The sequence below is a fragment of the Camelus ferus genome, chromosome 8 (assembly GCF_009834535.1).
Source record: "Camelus ferus isolate YT-003-E chromosome 8, BCGSAC_Cfer_1.0, whole genome shotgun sequence".
NCBI classification, from domain to species: Eukaryota; Metazoa; Chordata; class Mammalia; order Artiodactyla; family Camelidae; genus Camelus; species Camelus ferus.
The window spans coordinates 54,574,167-54,593,270 of record NC_045703.1 but is presented as its reverse complement, the minus strand read 5'-3'; the positions used below and the strand labels follow the sequence as shown (position 1 = coordinate 54,593,270).

The window sequence follows — 19,104 nt, the reverse complement described above, 5'->3', positions numbered from 1 at the left end:
CTAAAAATGATGTTAATGATCAAAATACACACCAAGAAGGCTAGATACTTCCTAGAGGAGGGTCCCAAATTTAGATCTTTAGCTTTCCAGCAGCCAATCCAAAAATGGACACTAAATGGCTTAACATGTAGTGTCTATAAAGCCATTTTTCAGTAAAAATAAAATTCTTTTTGATACTGATACCAGATAAATTTCTCATATGTCTTTACTTTAAATGGACAATTTTTAAAATGTATTTTTATTGCAATATAGTCATTTTACAATGTTGTGTCAATTTCTGGGGTACAGCACAGTGCTTCAGTCACATAGGAACACACATATATTCATTTTCATATTCTTTTTCACCATAAGTTACTACAAGGTATTGAATATAGTTTCCCTGTGCTATACAGTATAAACTTGTTTTTTATCTGTTTTATATATAGTAGTTGCTGTCAGTAAATGGACAATTAAAATTTATAAGCCACACAGCTCCTTTTTTGATTGCTAAATAAACTGGAATAGACATCTCGCCTTGTCCGTAGTAGCAAGGAATGCATACTTCGGTAATCATCGAATTGGAAACAAAAATATGGCATAGAAGCCTCATCCATTTCCTTTGATAAATTACTGACTGAAACATTGAAAAAAAATCACCTCAGTCACTAATGGCACCATCAGAAATGAACATTCATGCCATCAATAAATGTTTCCTAAATGTTGATAAAGTGAAGCACAGTGTGACTATTGATCACAGTGTTCTGCTTTAGGTGGCAGTATAGAATTATTAGATACGGTATCTTTATTGTATGCTCCTCACAGGATTCCCCTTTGATCTTATTATCTTTTAAGTATCAGTGTATTGAGCACCTACTATGCCAGGCGTCTGGTTACAACAGCCTTGATTGGGAGGAGGAAGTGTTTTCATTTTCTGAATTAAGAAAGAGGATCAAAAAGGTTAAACAAATTGTCCGAGATTACACAGCTTCCAGGTATTAGAACTAACGCAGGAATATGGGTTCCCTGACTCGAAATGCAGTATTCTTTTCATTGCATCTTTTCTCCCCACCCAAAAATTGTATGTACTTCTGTAAAACTGAGTTAATTATAATGTTAGTCTACTCAAGTCTGCCATAACAACATACCACAGACTGGGTGGCTTAAATAACAGAAATTTGTTTCTCACAGTTGGGGGCTTGAAGTTCAAGATCAAGATGTCAGCAAGATAAGTTTCCTTGTGGGACCTCTTCTCTTGGCTTGTAGAGAGCCACCGTCTCTCTGTGTGCCCACGTGACATGTTCCTTGTGTGTATATGCAGAGAGAAAAAGTGAGCGAGAGCTCTCTGATGTCTCTTCTTATAAGATTACTAATCCTATGGGATTACCATGGGTGGATATAAACCCACTCTTATGACCTCATTGAATCTTAATTATTTCCTTAGAAGCCCCGTCTTCAATTATACCCACACTGGGGGCTGGGGCATCAGCCCATGAATCTGGGGAAGACAGAAACTTTCAGTCCGCAACAGTTATCAATTAATGAGAAAATTCCATTAAGGAAGTGCAACCAGGCACTCCTTCCTCCCTCCTTTGCCCCTTGTGCATGATGCTTTCAACCTAGACCCAGGGGCTTAGGTTAGTATCAAAGCAGGCTTGGCTGAGTCACGGTCATCCAGTGCAGTTGCTTCACACTCTACGTTGGCTCCATACCCTGGTACCATTTGGAATTGGAGTGACCAAGGCCCTGGCTAAGTCTTTGAGGGCAGTTATCACCCACAATAATACTTGAACAATTGCCACGAGCAAGACACTCTGCTAAGTGCTTTGCCTTCATTGAATTCAATGGGTCTCATTGAATTCTCACACTTAAATGAAGATGATAGGTGATATTTGGTGTTCCCTTTAGACTAAGATTACTTCTCTTTATACTAAGATTTTCATGGTCACATTGCTATTAAATGCTTGATCCACGATTTACTTGAACCTAGTCTGATTCCAGTCCTTAAATTCTACCCCATCCTGCCCTTCTAGTTAGCAAGTAGACCAGCATCTTGATAGTCAGTGAGGTAATGGTACTCTAAGACTGCAAAGGTAGGACTATTCATGAGCAACAGCAAGAAATGACTTTTTATATCTTGACGGCCATTGATGTCAGCATTGCCTTGCTTGTCTTCACCACCACTCAGGGCAGAGGCAAAAGTTTGTGGCTATCTTGCCTCCATGCTTCATGTTCTAATGTAGGAGCCATCTTTCTTTTCCCCAAGTTTTCAGTGATCCTCACATTTACATACTTGGCATAAGTACACATAGACTCAGCATCAAACCTCACAGGTCTTTAGTGGCTAAAATGACTGCTCCGATCAGTAAGAAGGCAGGAAAGAAAGAGTGAGAAATTGGAGAGACCAAGTTAAATTAATATTTTATTGTTCACAGCTTGGGTGAAGAGATTTAAACCTCTCCCTTAATCACTTACTTTAGTTACTGTTTTGAGATGAGATCTTTAACAAAAAGTAAAATGATTAGATGTTTAACTTTAGTATTTTGTTAAACACACACACACATTTCTGTTAACTCTTTTTTCTACTTAAATTTCTAAATAACATCTAACTTCTGCACCTTTCAACATTTACAAAAAATTTACCTTTGTGTTTGGTAGCTGAAGAAGTGCCAGAAATCATTAAATTAATCCTTTTTGAGGTTTTGAGATGCTCAACTTCCGTGCAGTCCACTTAGGTCAGTCACTCAGTCCTGATTGGTTTCCGTGTCCTCATTTGTTGGATATGGTGGCAGACTTACCAGGATCCCTTTTGTGCTCCAAGTCTGAGGGTTTATGAAGCATTTTTTTTTTCAGTCATTAAGCAAGAAGAGTGTTTTCTCAGGTGCGGGGCACACACATGATAGACTCACAGTCATTCATTAGTTTATTCATTCATTCACATTTATTTATTCATCCATCCACTCAGCTGACCGGTACCTATTGACTTCTACTCTACCATTCACTGTCATGTGCTGTGGGACATAAAAATGGTTTTGTAACGTTCAATATATTGCATATGTGGTTGAATATATGTGTTTAATTCAATAACGTGAGGAATCTGTATTCCAGATATTAACTAACAGTGTGATCTTCTAAAACTCAGTAACATTTCTAAAATCAGTATAGATCAGTTTTCATGTTTATAGTAAAAGATCTCCACAGCTGTTTTTTTTTTAAGAAACAGTTTAAAAAAAAGAGTATATAGTTTTTTAAAAATTGTTTTAAATCTACTATTCATAGATAATGGCTTATAGCTCATCATCTTCAGGGCTTTATTGAAAAACAAGATACATTTATATATTTTATTGTATTATTTGATAGGTCATAATTATATCATAGTATTTGGATATATTTACCAACTGAGATAAATTTTGCATGTATTCTGGTGCAAAATAGCCTTTTAAAATAGCCTAATAAGAAACAGTGTTCTTCCTAAGACTGTTAAATACACCAGTTACTCAGGGAAAATAGCTGTTTAAACTCATCAAACCCCTTAACAAGCTCTGTCATCCTCACTCCCATCGGATGGCCAGCCTTCTACTTACCTGAGCAGATGAAGAACATCTTAAGAGAAATTCTGTTTCTTTTCTCTCTGTCTAAAAGATTGTCTTTCCTTTCCTCCAGTCTGAAATAGAAAAGCTTCTATTCTTCCTTCTGAAACTGATCTTTAATCTATGCTCTCGAGTTCCCTTCTCTTTCCCACTTCTCAAAGAGTTTATTCCACTAATTATCTTATCACTTGTATCTTTCTCTCCTTTAGCTTCAAGTCTCCCTGGTCTTAAAGCGAATTTTCTGTTAATCTCAATTCTTTTTCAGGTTATACATTTGTAGAAATTTGCCCAAAAAGAGATGGAAAGAGATGAGATGTAAGTGTGAACTTTCTGAAGTGTCTCTCTGATTGTGGCAGTCCTCTGTTCCGAACCTCTGATGGCCGTCATTGTCTACCAGATAAAGTTCCTTTACCATCTGTCACTGCCTGTCCTCTCAGCCCTCACTTCCATTACCTCATCACCCCAAATGTGCTCGTTGCAGAGCTGTTTCTTCAGCATCCCTCACTCTTCTCTATAGCACGATGATACGTTCCCATTCCATGCCTTTCCTCTGCATCTCTGCTTGCCGAATCCTAGCCTCCTTTTAAGACCTAAGAGAGTGTTTCTTAAATGCAGCATGCCCAATCAATCTCTGTTTCTGTACTCCCATAATCCCATTTTATGCCTCTGTAGCTTTTACAACTTGTTTATATGGTTTCCTCACCTACTAGACAGCAAGCTCTTTGAAAGCAGGATTCTTGTCTTATCTTCAAATCCCTCATGTGTACCTTATTCTTAACCATATTTGATTTCATTGAAACTGATATAAATTAGATAGGTAGATGAATGAGATAATAATAGCTGGCTTCAAACTCAAATATGAAATTTGTATTCCAATAATACTTTATTTCATTACATTAGTATATATAAGCTTTGGAAAAAATGTCATTTGATTGAGTGAATGGGCCAATAGATGAAATTCTGGAATTGTCTGACAGCATGGGCCTATTAGGATATTGTAAACACCTGCTTGACACTTGAATATTTTTCTAGCCTTACACTTTGTAGGTGATGACATATTTCAAGATGAGGCTGAAAATATGAATGCTATTGAGAGTTTTATCAAAGTACCAGGGGAGTATCTGAATAACCACATAGCATAGGTAACTATAAGGCTTTTCTGGTTACGTCATTTGGATAACCTATGGCTTCCATTTGATCCACTTACAACTCTGTTGAGTCCTACCTGGTTGTTCAAGCCCTTTTTGAATTCTGATAATAACTGATGTTCAGGGTACTTGTTGTGTGCTAACTTTATGTCCATTTTCAAACTCTTGAGGGTTAGGATCCTGTCATTTATTTATTCTGTATGCTTCACAAATCCTGGGACAGTGTGGAAACAAAATTTGTTTTTTGATTTACTGAGGTTGTATGTCTCTGTGCTGGCACATGTGTCAATTTCCCCACTCTCTGTAAAACTTTTCAAGAGAGGAGACAGAATTGATTATTCTAGCAGCTCAGTTATTAGAAGTGGATAGGGCCACCTGGTTAGACTAGATGATATGCCATAGGCTTTGCCTTGGTTTCTTTTTGCAGGATCTTTATTGCTTATAGACCTAATGTAGAGAGACTGAAGACAGTTTTTTTCATTATGTCCGAGGATCGGTTGTAGCATGAAATATGGAACGCAATTCAAGTTTTCAGCTCTGCTTTTATTACTTTTGGTATCATTTCCATTCATGGTGGAGGCTCTTCCCTAAGAGATAGATTTTCCTTCAGGCAAGGTCAGCCTGTTTTATGCATACTTATGAATAGAATGCATATTTGGCAATTTGATTTCTCCATTCTCTTTGTTTACATAAATCCAAAGTTAACATTGGCTTTTCTTTATGCTAATCTTGGCACAGCCAGGACTAAAAAGAGAATTGGAAAAAGAATGATGATCTTATTTAGGTATACCTAAATAATAACAATTAGTGAACATAGCACTGTAAAAGACAAAACTGGAGAAAACAATACATTGGAGTTATGATTTTGTTATGTCATATTTCTCATTAGAGTATAGTAGTCAAATAGTCCTCCTTTGGTTTTATCCTCCAAATATTTAGTTAAAGAGTAAATATTTAAGTTAGCTTGGCAAGAAGTAGTTCTTTACCTGCCATAATAGAATTAAGGGATAGAGTAGAGGGAATTAAAAGGAAAAGAAATAAAAATTAAAAATGGGAATGTAAAAATAAAAATGTACCACACATGAGAAAACAACAACAAGAAACTTACAGAACACCTAATTGGTCCTGCTCGTTTGCAAAAATAAGGTAGCAAACATCATTCTGCAGGAGAAGTAGTGCCTGTGGAAATGGGGTACTATATAGGCCTCCTTGGTGAAATTTTGATTTTTATGAACCAAAAAGCTTACCTCCGTTGACTGTCAATGAAAGAGCTGTCCTGGCTTTGGGAATAAAAATTGATAAACAGTCCATTGGAGCATTGGTTTTTAGCTACTGCTATTTTCTATGTATTTGACAGAATAACTTTTAAGTATGGATGATAAGTGTCTTTGCTTCTTCTAAGTTCAATATTATTTATTCTTCATTTTTTATTCCTTTATTCATTCAATCAGTTTCTACAATAGAACCAGATTAATAAACTTTCAATAAGAGGAAGTAGTATGGATAGTGGAAAATAGATGACTTGAAAGTTTGAAGACCAAAGCTATAGCCCAGCTCTAATGACCTGTGGGTCCTTAAGCAAGTATTTTACTTTCTCTGGTGCTCAGCTTTTTCTTCTGTTATTTGGCTTGTGGATACAATGATTTCTAGACTCTTTCACAATACTAAACACTCCCTGTATGACTTAGGATAAGCTTAACAAGTAATGGTGATAGAAGTAGATGGTTATATATTTGCTCCTAAAACAAGTTAGTCTGATGTCAAATATGTGATCAAGAAAAAAAAAAATCTCGGTTGCAATTCTGATCTTGGAAGACTTGACTATGTTTAAGAATTCATGTGAGGGAGAAGTTTGCATTGCCAATACCAGACAGTCCCAGCCCAGATGCAGAATAAGGGCCAGAAAGCACTATGATCCTGAATCATCAAAGAAAGATTAAATTATGTTCATGAGACTGTAATTAACTCAAGGAAAAGACTGATGTACTTTGGAAAATAATCACTAGCAGATGTGAAAACAAGAATTACTTCTCTGTGGTCTTTACCTAACATAAGGTTGTGTTAACTAGAATGTTCACCTTATTCCCTAAGCATCCCCATGAACCAGCCTTCCACCACACTAAAATAAAGTGTATACAACTAGAGAGATGGAAATGATACAATCTTAGTCCCTATTTCATCTAATAGATGTATTTATCTCTAAATCTAACATTGAGAACTCTGGGCTTTTATTTATTAGCATATATAATTTTCTTTAAAAAGACTTAGTGTCATTGCCTCACTAAAACCTTTTCTATGTCTCTTGGTAACAGTTGGCCATTCCCTCTTTTCTGCTCTCCCTAAATTGTGTTTATATTTGTGTCAAAGCACCTCTACTTTGTTGAACCTCGTTGTTCACAAAAGTCTCACTTCGAGGCTCTGAGCTTTTAAACATAGAGCTCCCCTTGTCCTTTTCTGCATTTTGTAAACTTAGCTCATTTTCTGACGCATAGTAGGTATTCAGTAAGTGTCACAAGATAGTCAGAAACCCTAGTTAAGGAGGCTGAACTAAGTTAAAATCACTAATTCACACAGATCTACTTTTTTGTGTTCTTAGGAGTTTTAATTTACACATTTGCTTTATTTTGTGCCTTTTTCGTGCTCCAGCAATGACTATCTGCTGAGAAGCAGCAATGGACCAAAGTTAGCCCTAGGATCATTTTGATGGGCCGTTTCTATAACCAGAACCCTAAGCAAAATGGCAGAGTAGGCAAAGTTTGACTCAGTTTGCCCCATCCTCCTCTTGTGCAAGATCCTCCCTTTTCCCAGACACCCGTTTGTTTTTTTTTTTTTTTGACTTGTCAAAGACTTCTGTGTAGTTGTCCCAAAAGTAAATTGCCCCATGCTCCAAAGTTAACACTTTCCCATTCCTCCTTGTACCTCTTTAACCTTTTTTCATCTTCTTTACATTCCAAACCCAACCCCAACCTTTACTTTCATATGGAAATTGTTTCTACAGATCTAAGCTTCTAATCATCATACTGATCAAAGTGTGTGTGCATGTGTGTGTGTGTGTGTGTGTGACTTCACAGCCTGTGCCTGCCTCTCTACTACCTCTCAGGTGCCTCTTGCTTTGCCACTCTCGACACTCCAAGTGGAAAATGCCCCATTTAGAGCCTTTTTTTTCATAGAAGGAAAAAATGTCTCTTTTGGTACACTTTTGATATACTTGGATTAAGTGTATCTTGAGCACACATTTATCTTTCAGTTCTCTCCTTGCATCTTACCTACTACTTTTGAATCTTTTCTACTCCCTTCTATAAAATGAAAGAAGTATCTCTTCTCTAATATATGAAGAGTGGTGTTCATTCTTTTAAACATTCCTTTTAACTAAGAAATATAAGGGTCATATCTTGTTTCCAGGTCCTATTTGCCATTTTTTCAGTGGAGTTGATGCAAATAATTATTTTTGCTCATTATTACAGCTCTCATCTAAAGTGTAGCTGGTTTGTCTTATTAGCTCTTCTACTAAAATTATGATCTAGTGTGTATGTGTTTAACCTTAGAAAAAAGAGTGATGAGAGCTACTTGTATTTGCATGAGAAGTTTGCCAGTGAAGCCTTAACCTCTTGCAAAATTCATCAAAGTCATATTAAACCATTAAACCATAACTTGTCTTGAAATAGTCTGGAAGAACAGAGAATTAATATAATGAAGAATCTTACCAACAATGGACATTTTAAACATATCTATCTTTATCTATCTATCTGTCTGTCTGTCTGTCTATCTAATCATAGCTCATCATGACCCTTGCTTAGCTTAGTAATAATAATCGGTATGCATCAAAGAACAAATATCTAATGCAAAGGATTTTTTTTCTAAGAGTAGAAAGACTGAGAAACCACTGGGTTAAAAGCAATAATGCTCAAACTTTCCAAGTGTTTGTTACACATAGGAGATGGGGGATTGGAAACTATTTTTAAAAGAACTCTTCTATAAACCTGCAGGAGACAGAAAAAATCAGTCTTTACTTTTTTAGTAAAGTAAAGTGGAAGAAAATTTTCACCTCATATCTAGGAATGAATTTTAAATGACCTGGGGATATTTAACAAGATCTGTTAACACTATTTTCTGAAAACGTGTTACTTTTATTGAATATTAAGTTTTCATTGTGTGGTGATTTCTTATGAATCTAATAACCTAAAAGTAAAGTTTAACAAAAAGTGAAAAATCTCTTTCTTTTATTCCATTATTTAAAAAATATACTGTGTGAACTGTTGATTTCTAGGAAACGTAAGCATGAGTTATAATATTATATTCTCAAGAACTATTTAAGGAAATATTTTTCTTTTATTTAGTGAAGAAACTGAGGCACAAAAGCTCACTCAAAATTAATAAAAAAACAATTTTCTGAGATGGTCATTTCCATGTCTTTATTTTAATAGTAACAATAATTACCTCCCTTGTAGAGGCCATTCTTGATTCCAGTTGCAACAAAATCATTTGTGCAAAATCTCCAAACTTGTTGTCGTATCTTTCATGTTAATATCATTTAGATCTTTGCTTTAAAATCACACTAATTGCCTGAAAGTTTCTGTAAGGTAAAATTTAAGTACAACATGACGACCATTGCTTTTTTGTTCTTTAAGTGAAAACCAAGCACTGACGCGTAGCAGCTCATAGCAATTCATACAACAGAAAGAATTTTCAAATTCTCTTAATGACTAAAAAAAGGGATCTTCTATAATCTAAAATTCCAGATACATGCATATCATGAGACGAGTGTTTCCTATTTCCAGTAGCCATAGCCCAGGAAAGTACGACTGGAAAAGCAGAGTCAGAACTGGGAACCCTGCCCCATCAGAGTTTGTCTGGGAAGACTCATATGCTCTGTTTTGCCTGTGGAAGCTGTTGGTCGGAGTGATGGTTGCTGAGTTAAGGAATGGCTGGGGGCTTGTCTATAGTTGTGACAGCTGGAAGGGTTGGGTGTCAGTGCTGGCCTTCTGAGGACTAAGTTCTCCTTTTCCCTCTTGACCCAGCTCAGTGACTGTGGGATTGTCAATCGTAGATAGTCACTGAGTATTGCAAGTTGTTGTTCCCTATAAATAGCTATATCTATAGAATCTTGGCCCATTTAAGTCTTGGGTGAATTTTGCTCAGATTGCAAAATAGCTCAGTGATTTATTCTTTTTTTATCAAGAGGTGCCATGCTTTACTTTGGCTTAGGTCGTATTGCCAATGTGTAGTGTTTTTTTCTTTTTCTTAGCACTTGATTTTTTTTTTTCAAAAGAGATGCTATCTGGTTTGTTAATATGGATATAGTTAATTATCTGATAGAACATGTGTGTGTGTGTGTATATATATATATATTTTTTTAAGGATGCCACCACTATTCCCTCAGCATTTAATCAATCATGTTCTTTGGCTTTCATGAAGCTTTCAATTTTGTGAATAGTAGAGCTTGTCAAGTGTCATTTAAGTGCCAGCAAATGGTTGATTTGAGGCAAGAAGAACAAAGTTTAAAAAAGAAAATAAATCTCACATTCGCTTAATAATTTGCCCTTTGCAGCAACAGAATCTTATCTGACCACCCACATTCATTTGGCTGCTGACGTGGTTCTTGCTTCAATTGCAGAAGCTATTTTTGCACCTTTTGTGTCTTTTGAGGAACCGAGTGGGCCTCCTTGCTTATAATGATTCATGTTTCAAAGTGCACAGGGTGTCCTGAAGTGCTGCTGCAGTGATGTGCAGAAAGCAGGAGAAATTAAAGCTAACTACTTCCTTTAAGCGTTTTGAATGCTCACATGAAGTGGTAGTGGGTTAAGGCACATTTTAACTGTCATGTATTGATGCTTTAGTCCTTCCTATGAAGCATAACATGTCTGGAAGAAAGAGCAATGTTTTTAAAAATGAACAAATATACAATAACCATCTATGGATATGTAGTGTTTTTATATATGCCTTTTGTATTGGGAGATAAACCATCTTAAGATGGTTGATTGATTAATCTATTTGGATTAAGTAGTTTGACCTTCAATGCTTTTTTTTTTTTTTTTTTGGATCAGATTGGATACATTAATTCTAAGTGTGAGAAAGTTCCTTTCTTTGTTACCTATTAGAGTTTGTTATGTCTTAGGATTTTACTTTGGTTAGTTTTGGCTTCCTAGTTCAGAAATTAATTTTAGCACAGAACATAACATTGCTGAAATAAACTATAGAAAAGAATTTTCTGTGAGGTTATCTGAGACTTGATCCTGTGGAGTTTAGTTGCTGATGTTCCAAAAGAAGTTTTGTGGGAATCTCAGCTTGAAGGCAGAACTGTGTCATGGATTCCAGTGGCAGAATGTCTAGTTCCAACATACTGTTTTAACCCTCATGTTATTTTCTGAATTGCTTCCACTTTTACTGTTACAGACAATTCTCTTTTAATACAGGGACTTAGTCAAAAGATTTAGGCTATGTGAAAGGAAAGGAAAGTTTTTTCTTGAAAGAAAAAGTCTTCTTGAGAGATCCAGTTCCAAGTTTTCTGTCCTCAAGAAAGATATTTCTATGAATAAAGAATAAGCCTGCCTGTTAAATTCACTACAAGTGTCATCATTTAAAAAATCTTCTTGTTCCTCTTTTAGATTCCCAGAAGTGGTGCATGAGTTCCTGTGGAGAGAGTTGGCGTCGTGGAAAACAAAGACAGTTGGGATGCAGTTTTTTGATATGAGGATAACAGGTTAATAACTAAAAGTTATCATTTTATTCTATTGTTTCACATTTAACCTGAAAAGCAGTTTTAGCTTCCTGTGCACCCATATGTGAACTGACTTTGTCATCAAGTCTAGAAAGAAATGATGTATATTGCTATTTGGAGAGAAAAATGTAGTAAAGGTTTTGTTTTATTTTGTTTTTCCTAATAGTTCACTTTTAATTATAATTTCCTTAATTGAGATAGCCTCATTTAAGAGGATTTCTTTCTGGCACAGTTTGTTTTCATCCAAAATTCCACTTAGTAAATCCTAATAACTTTTGTTAGAGAATGCCTAGGTCTATAATGTTATAGAATGCATTTTTTCATCAGTAAAGCAAAATCACAATTGTAAAAAAGTTGCAAAAAAAAGGGTATGAGAAAATATTAAAATTAGCATGCTATAGTCAAAATAAGTCGTGAATATGTTGAACAAATATGCAAACTATACAACTGTCTGCAATCAAGTTCTCATTGTAGCCAACATGGAAAAAATACAGTTTGGTTTTCCACTAGATTTTAAATGTCAAATTAGATGTTAATGTATGTCAAATTAGAGGGTGATCATCACAATCTTTTCACTTTTCTCCAAAGGTTCTCTGAATTGCTTCACAGAGTTTTATATAATATACATTATCCCCCTCACATTGGCGACTTGGTCCTTTTAGGGAGAGCTAAGGTTGTTATGGGAATTTTTACTAATAAAAGAAGCACTTGTAATGAATTTAGCTCTCAGGAAGGTGCCTCTTTTAAATCATCCTGTGGAAATAAGTCTGTATTCAGTTGGACTCTGGCACTGGTCAGGGGTTTTTGGTAGATCCTTTTTCCCCTCATCCGGTGCTCATGTGTGGTAGTGACTTGTGGGACCATCAGTGTTAAAGCAGCCGTGCTCTGAGACACTCATGTATTTCTTAAAAACATTTTGCAGTTGATCTATGGCATTTTGAAAGCAAATGTATGGAAATGGACTCTAAAATTTAGATCAGTAATTATTATCACAAGATATATATTTTGTTCACAAGTGGAATACCACCAAATTGTCAAAAAAAGGACCAAATAAACCATTTTAATTTTTTAAAAATGTTTTATTATTCAAACATTGCAGGTAGAGAGGTAGTGTTTGTTGCCTGTCATCTTACACTGTTATTATTTAGGATGTTATTATTTAATGCTCACTTGACTTTTGCCATCACTCAAGTAATGATTAATTTCCTGAGGTGAAGTTTTTTCGAAGGCAGTGTTTTCCTAAGCAAAAGGTCCCAGACTGACACCCCTGGATACTGTAGGCCTTTATTCATCTGCAGAGCTGGGCTGCCTTCCTGCCAATCCCACCCAGCTGTTATCCTGAGGAGACCTCTGTGGAGGTCCATAAGGGAGGCTGTTTCTGGGCCTTTCTTTTCAGGGCCTGTCAGAGGAAATTATTTAACTGGGTGCCAAGTGGATTTGAGAGGGACTGGGAAGTGTGGCCAAAGGAGTGGGCACGCTTTTAGAAAAGTGGCAACTCTTCCATGTGATACCATTTTCCTTTCTTCTGCTCAGTTCCCTTAGTTCCATTACCACTAAAATAGCCATGCAGAGGGTGGTGTCTTTTTCAGTATTACCCACCTCTGAAAAATGTGCTGAGCTTGCTGGACAATGCCTGCCTTTACCGCCTGAAGGACTCCTATGGGCTGGGGCACCATCCACAGGAAACCCCAAAGTCACATCCTCCTGCAAAATGCCTTTCATAGCACTCAGAGGCATTAGGGAAAATTTTAAATGTGAATGTGAACCTGTGTTTGGAATACTGCTTCTTTGTTGGCAATGGTGCCAAAAATGGCTTTGCATGGGCTTGGTTACCATAAAAAGAAATCTCAGAGAATGCAATGATAACTGGCTGTTTTCTTATCATATGAGGATTGCTCTAATTTTGCACTTTTATTTATTTTTGGTAAAAATTGCATACTTATTTAATATGCATACTTATTTATAGTGTAAAATATGAAGTAAGTAGTATAGATAACCAATAAATAACGTGCATTTAAATAAACATCTAATTGAGTAAATTTATTGCATATAGTAGTAATTGCATGTTTATTTAATATGCAATTGATATTGCATACTTATTTAATATGCAGTTGATATTACACATCAATTGATTGGGATAACTGGGGATTTACTTTTAACACACACAGAATATGAAAAACAAAGTGAATCTATGCAATCATAGCTATAATTAACCACATTACTGTAGATCTTTATAGCTCCGTGTAGGTCTTTATTGAGAAAATTATACTAAAATTGCAGGTATATACAATGATACATTTGATAGTTCATAAGAATATTTTAAGGTCCAAAGAAAGCATTTCCCTATCTTATAAACATTTTCATACATTTAAGTAATAAAATACAAGCTTAGGAATTTATACCATTGTTAGTAGAATAGATGGCTAAGTGAAAATAGCTCCTAACAAAAAAAAGACAGATGTCATTATCAAACCTTGGCTTAAGCTTTGAAAGCCTTATGGATTTTAAAGTGAATTTATCTTCCTAAGTGTAAGTTGAGGAGAGCAGCAAAAAGACTTTGAAGGCTCCCAAGTCCTACTTCGTTTTAAAGAGACAGACATGCAATGCTCAGGAATAGATCTATGGTGCACACAGTTTACACTGCAAAATTTTTTCAGTTTCCAAAATAAAGCAACTGTAGACAAGAGATGAATGATAACAGCCCATGTTCTTAATGGTTCATGCACATGACCGGTGAATTCCCAAAAGGCCCATCACTTCTTTCTTCTCCCATCTACCTTTCTCTATATGCCTCAGAAACTCCAAGAAGGAAAGAGATTTTATGGATAGCAGTCAGTTGAAGACTCTCAAGGATGGTGTTGGAGAGAATACGATATCCTCAGATATGTTTAAAATCTTAAAACCTCATGTAAAAGGTTCATGTGAAATAGGAGTGATCTCCAACTCCCTAGTAATGTTCTTAATTAAACCTTTCACTGGAGAGAAAGGTTAGACTTTGTAGTTCAGAGGAATGTAGACCAGAGGGATCCCTGGTACTTCTGGGCTTTCCAGCTCAGACGTAAGGACAGGTCTTCCTGAATAAACAGGAGTAGGGCGCATGGCACGGGGATTACCCAATTCCCCGATAGAATGGTAGGACATCTTAGGTAAGCTTGTCTTAGAAATTTGAAAGGGGGAGATTTTCCTCCCCAAAGCTATTTGCATAGTGAAATCAACATGTATTTTTTACTGGGATCAAAGGTTTGAATTTTAAAACATTTTCTGGATGATAAATGCTATTGGAATGAAGGATGATATTCTGTTAATATTAGCAAAATTGATTTTCTTTTTTTAATAAAATAGTAGGCATGATTTTTCTGTTGAGTTCTTTTCTCCTAAAACTTAACCCATTGACAATTAAGTAAATATTCTAGATAATTTTTGTTCTGACAATTAAATATCTGCTTTTAATTTTTATACAAATCACTTTTCTTCATCTCTGGTCTATTTGATAATAGCAAAGTATGATTGCCTTTGTTTGCATTATATTTGGAACATCTCTTTTTTATGGTATGTCCTTAGTGAATAAGAATGGTATTTGTCTTGTTTAAGGTGTAATAGTTTTAATTTTTTACTATCAACCACAAAAATTAAATATGTCTCATTTATAAAGTTATTGCCTCATTGCTAAATGAACACACTGCATTCTGTTTAAATATTAAATATAGTATTCCATTCCTATTTTTCATAAAATTTGATGCACATGTTTAACTTGAAGTCTGTGTTTTAAGCAAATGATATAATCTGTGTAAAGTAAGGAATGGGAAGTGACCATATGCCTCATTTTGACTTGTTAGGTTCTTAATTTCCTTTTCAAAGAATAAAGTAAAACAATTGTTTGTCATGAGAATTAATCAGGTTCTCACAAGGAGCTGTCTTCATTAATAACTTTAACACACAGATTTTGAACATTATTTAAATTATGGAATGATTTGATTTCTAGGAAATGGCACGTTGGGGCCATTTCTGTGCTAGAACCATGTAAAACTCTTATATTCTCCCAGAACTATGAAAAAATCAAGCACTGGACATATTGACGTCAAGTAAAAATATTTAGGAGAAAGTATTATTGACGATGTATTATTTTACACTGTGGTAAAACTTAAAGAGTGGGGCTGGAGGTGGTAGGTGCTAGTCGGGGAGGTGAGACCCCTTAGCTTGGCAGCCAGCCAAACCTGGATTTGATGCTGGTTCTGATCCTGAGTATCATCCTCAACTGTAAATATGGGTAATAACACCTGTTGCTCAGGACTATCATGAGGCTCTACCCCAGCAGAGCTGTACCACTGCACCCAGTAAATACACAGTGAACAACAGCCATCGTCCTTGTTATTACTAGTGATGCAGCTGCGTACATAGATCAACACTGTGATAAACTATTAAATATGAAAAGTAACCTAGAAATTATTCAGTTCAAGCTCTGACTCCTAATTAAGGAAAGACTTGCACAAGTTTCTGTCTTGGACTGGATATATTCTTCCGTTTTAGAGAACGTTATTCACCTCTAAAGGTCGGAGGTTGATTGTGTCTACATGACCCTTAAATATTTAGCTAATTAAACAAAAAATTCAGCCAATTTGGGTTCACTGTTGCTTATTCTTCCTGTTAGCGTGGTTGCTAGAAATGACCAAAGCACATTTGCATTAAAGTCTTATGATGCCATCACTTCTCTTTCACTTTTTGCCGCTTTACCTGTAGAGGGATGTATAGGAACATCACTGTGGAAGAAAAATTTAATTCAATACTAACACTTTTTAGCAAACCAGAGTTAATATGCTTGTTATTAATTTTTTCCAACCACTGCTTTACAAATCTATTGTGCTTCATGGCTGTTAGCAGAAGGACCTTTTGATTACAGATACCTTGCTACAAATGCCTGGGGGTCACTGATTTCTCATCCGAAAGATTTATTGTTCCTGTGGGAATTTCCATGTTCTTTCCCCCTTGCTAAGTGCAACTACTGTTGTCATCATAGTAGCAGCCCATGTTGGGGAGCAAATTGGTCACAGAAATAAAACCAGTTATGTGAGTTTAGTTTGGGAACTTAACAGTACATTTGCATGGAGGCATCTTTGTTAATAACCAATACTTCATTTAAAATGTGAACATGCTTGTGTTAAGAAAAATAAACAAAAAAAAGATTGCCAAAAGTCATAGGTTAAAAATAGAAATCCCTTCCTGTGTCTCTTCCTCTGACTCCCTGGCTCCATTTCTGTGATTTAACTAATGTAAAAGCTGTTTGGCATCCTTGCAGAAATTTTCTGTTTATTGCTTGTTTCTCTTTTACACAAATGGGATTATAAAATACATTCCAGGGTGCAGTAAGCTTTTTGTTTACAGTCAATATTGTCATCTTCTGAATGAGGTTTTATATTAGTACTTATAGCTATACTTAAGTTTTTTAAATGGCAGTTTTATGATTGAACCATAATTTACCTAAGTAATCCTTGTATACATATCTTTCTGCACTTGTATCTGTAAGGATCTATTTCCAGTAATGGAATTTCTGGGCCAAAGGGTATGAGCTTTCTTCCTTTGATAGCACTTCTGCATTGCCTATCAGAGAAACCCACAGCTTTCATCATAATTGTTACAGTTGAGCACTGAAATTCTCAGAATCCTCTGGGTGCTACATTGGCCATTCCTTTATGGAAACTGAGTAGTCACTCAAAATCTAATAGGTTTTAAATTGTCATGTTTCCCTTAGCCATTCATAGTCACCTGGAGGACTCCACTCTGCTGTCATGCAAAATTTCTTAAAAGGATATTTATTCTTTTAAATGTTAAAACCTATAGGTTAAACTAAAAACCCCACTATCCTCAACTTTTTAATATCTAAGGAATTAGAACCAAGCTGATGGTGTGAAAAGCCTAAGATGTTTTAATATATTAATCTTATATCTTAGCAATTATTACTCTGCAGTTTTTATAATTTTTTCATGTTGAGTTATTTTTGGAGACAGTGTCAGTCAATATAAGGTTTATAGTATAGTGTTTTCTAAGGCAGTTACTTGCTTTTTCTTAGGGCAGATAACATTGTGAGCTATATAATGAAATTTAAATTATCATTTGTATACAATGATGTTGTATTTTAATGGAACAGTCTTTCCTAACTGCATTTATTTTCTACTTAGGAAGCGTCAAGACAATCATGCCCATGAGAACGCTAAACCATTCAGGTAATCATTATATTTTTTAACTGTCCCCAAAATATGTTTTGTTGTCCATATAATGAAGGTTTTATAACTGTGTTATTTAGATGCACTTTTCTGCCTTTTCCAAAGTTCTCTGACAATCTTTGATTCTTACAGCCTTAGTCTTGCTCTAATCACTGCTAATCATTGCTCTTAAGTTATAAAATGTATCTGTATTAAATATTAACATTACGTGTAATACATGTAATATTTTATATTAACATATTTTATTATATATTTATAAATTATATATTTAATATGTTTTATGTTAATCTATAAAATATATCTACATAGAGAAATATGTAGTACACTTAGCATGTAAGTCATAAAAGTTGGTTAGAAAATAGCCCTAAATTTATTTTAATGAAGTCTTTTTTTAAAAACCTTATGATTTTATAAATAATATGTATCGAAAGTTTTCCTTTAAATACCTTTCTGACCAAAAGTAAGGGATATTTAAAAGGATGACCAGAATTCAAGCATTGAAGAGATTTATGCTTATACCTTAAGGCTAAGTTTGGAATTAATAGCCTTTAATTGTAGAATTAATGTAACAGCTACAAAAAGGATTTCTTGGAGTAAAAAACATTTTCAGTTTATCCAATTTCAGACAGGTTATTTAGGATTGGGTTTGGTTTCTTATTTTGATAACTGTTATGACAACCTCTTTGTGTTTCATTTTCTTTTCAGACCATTTTATCTTAGTGAAACTGGCAATTAAACTTTGCTCAAGTTGATGGGCAAAATTTCTTCTAGACCATTCATCACCCCAGTTTCATCCTAGTTGAAAATACTCAAATGCCATAAGAAATCTTTATAGATTTGTACTTAGCTTTTGGATGGACATTTCTACAATGGAGAGAACTGTGTTATAGCCCTGGTCTGAGGACATTACCATCTAATGCCCATAAACTACAGGGTGGGTGAGGAAGGTTCCAAAGAGAAGGAGCACTTGGCAAGTTTGCAGACACCCTGGAACATGGAAGCAAGTAAGCTTTGAAAAGCACAGCTTTGAAGACACTCCATGAGCCTGCACGGCTTTCAAGCGAACTAGCACTTAAGACCTTGTGTAACAAAATGGACACTGGGGACACAGCTCTAGGACAAAAAGCTACCTCAAGGTCTGGAGAAACTGATAACGCATCAGGTAGATGGAGACAGGAACAATCAGCTGTTATTAAGATGAGCACTTTTGGCAGTCAAGAAGGACAGCGGCAACCACAAATAGATCCTGAGCAAATCGGAAACACGGCATCAGCACAACGCTTTGGTTCTGGGAAACTGGCCTCACCTAGCGAAGTGGCACAGCAGGTCACAGAGAAGCAATACTCACTGCACCGTCCGAGTCCTTATTCATGCCAACATTCACTCTCTTTCCCGCAGCACTCGTTGCCACAGGGGGTTATGCACAGCAGCAAGCCACATCAGAGCCTCGAAGG

At 35.6% G+C, this 19,104-nt stretch overlaps 1 protein-coding gene across 13 annotated transcripts in view; it reads left to right on the top strand.

The window, feature by feature from the left end:
• LOC102506755 (HIVEP zinc finger 2) overlaps positions 1-19,098 on the top strand; it is a 155,569-nt gene extending 136,471 nt beyond the window's left edge. For all 13 annotated transcript variants that reach the window (XR_004322035.1, XR_004322031.1, XR_004322033.1 and 10 more), the window contains 3 exons: positions 11,320-11,414; positions 17,606-17,650; positions 18,356-19,098. Coding sequence is in view for 3 of the 13 variants with exons in the window: in XM_032485047.1 (XP_032340938.1) it covers positions 11,320-11,414; positions 17,606-17,650; positions 18,356-18,402 (187 nt within the window). In the remaining 10 variants the exon portion in view is untranslated. The remainder of the gene's footprint in view (positions 1-11,319; positions 11,415-17,605; positions 17,651-18,355) is intronic.
• The last annotated feature ends 6 nt before the right edge of the window (positions 19,099-19,104 follow it).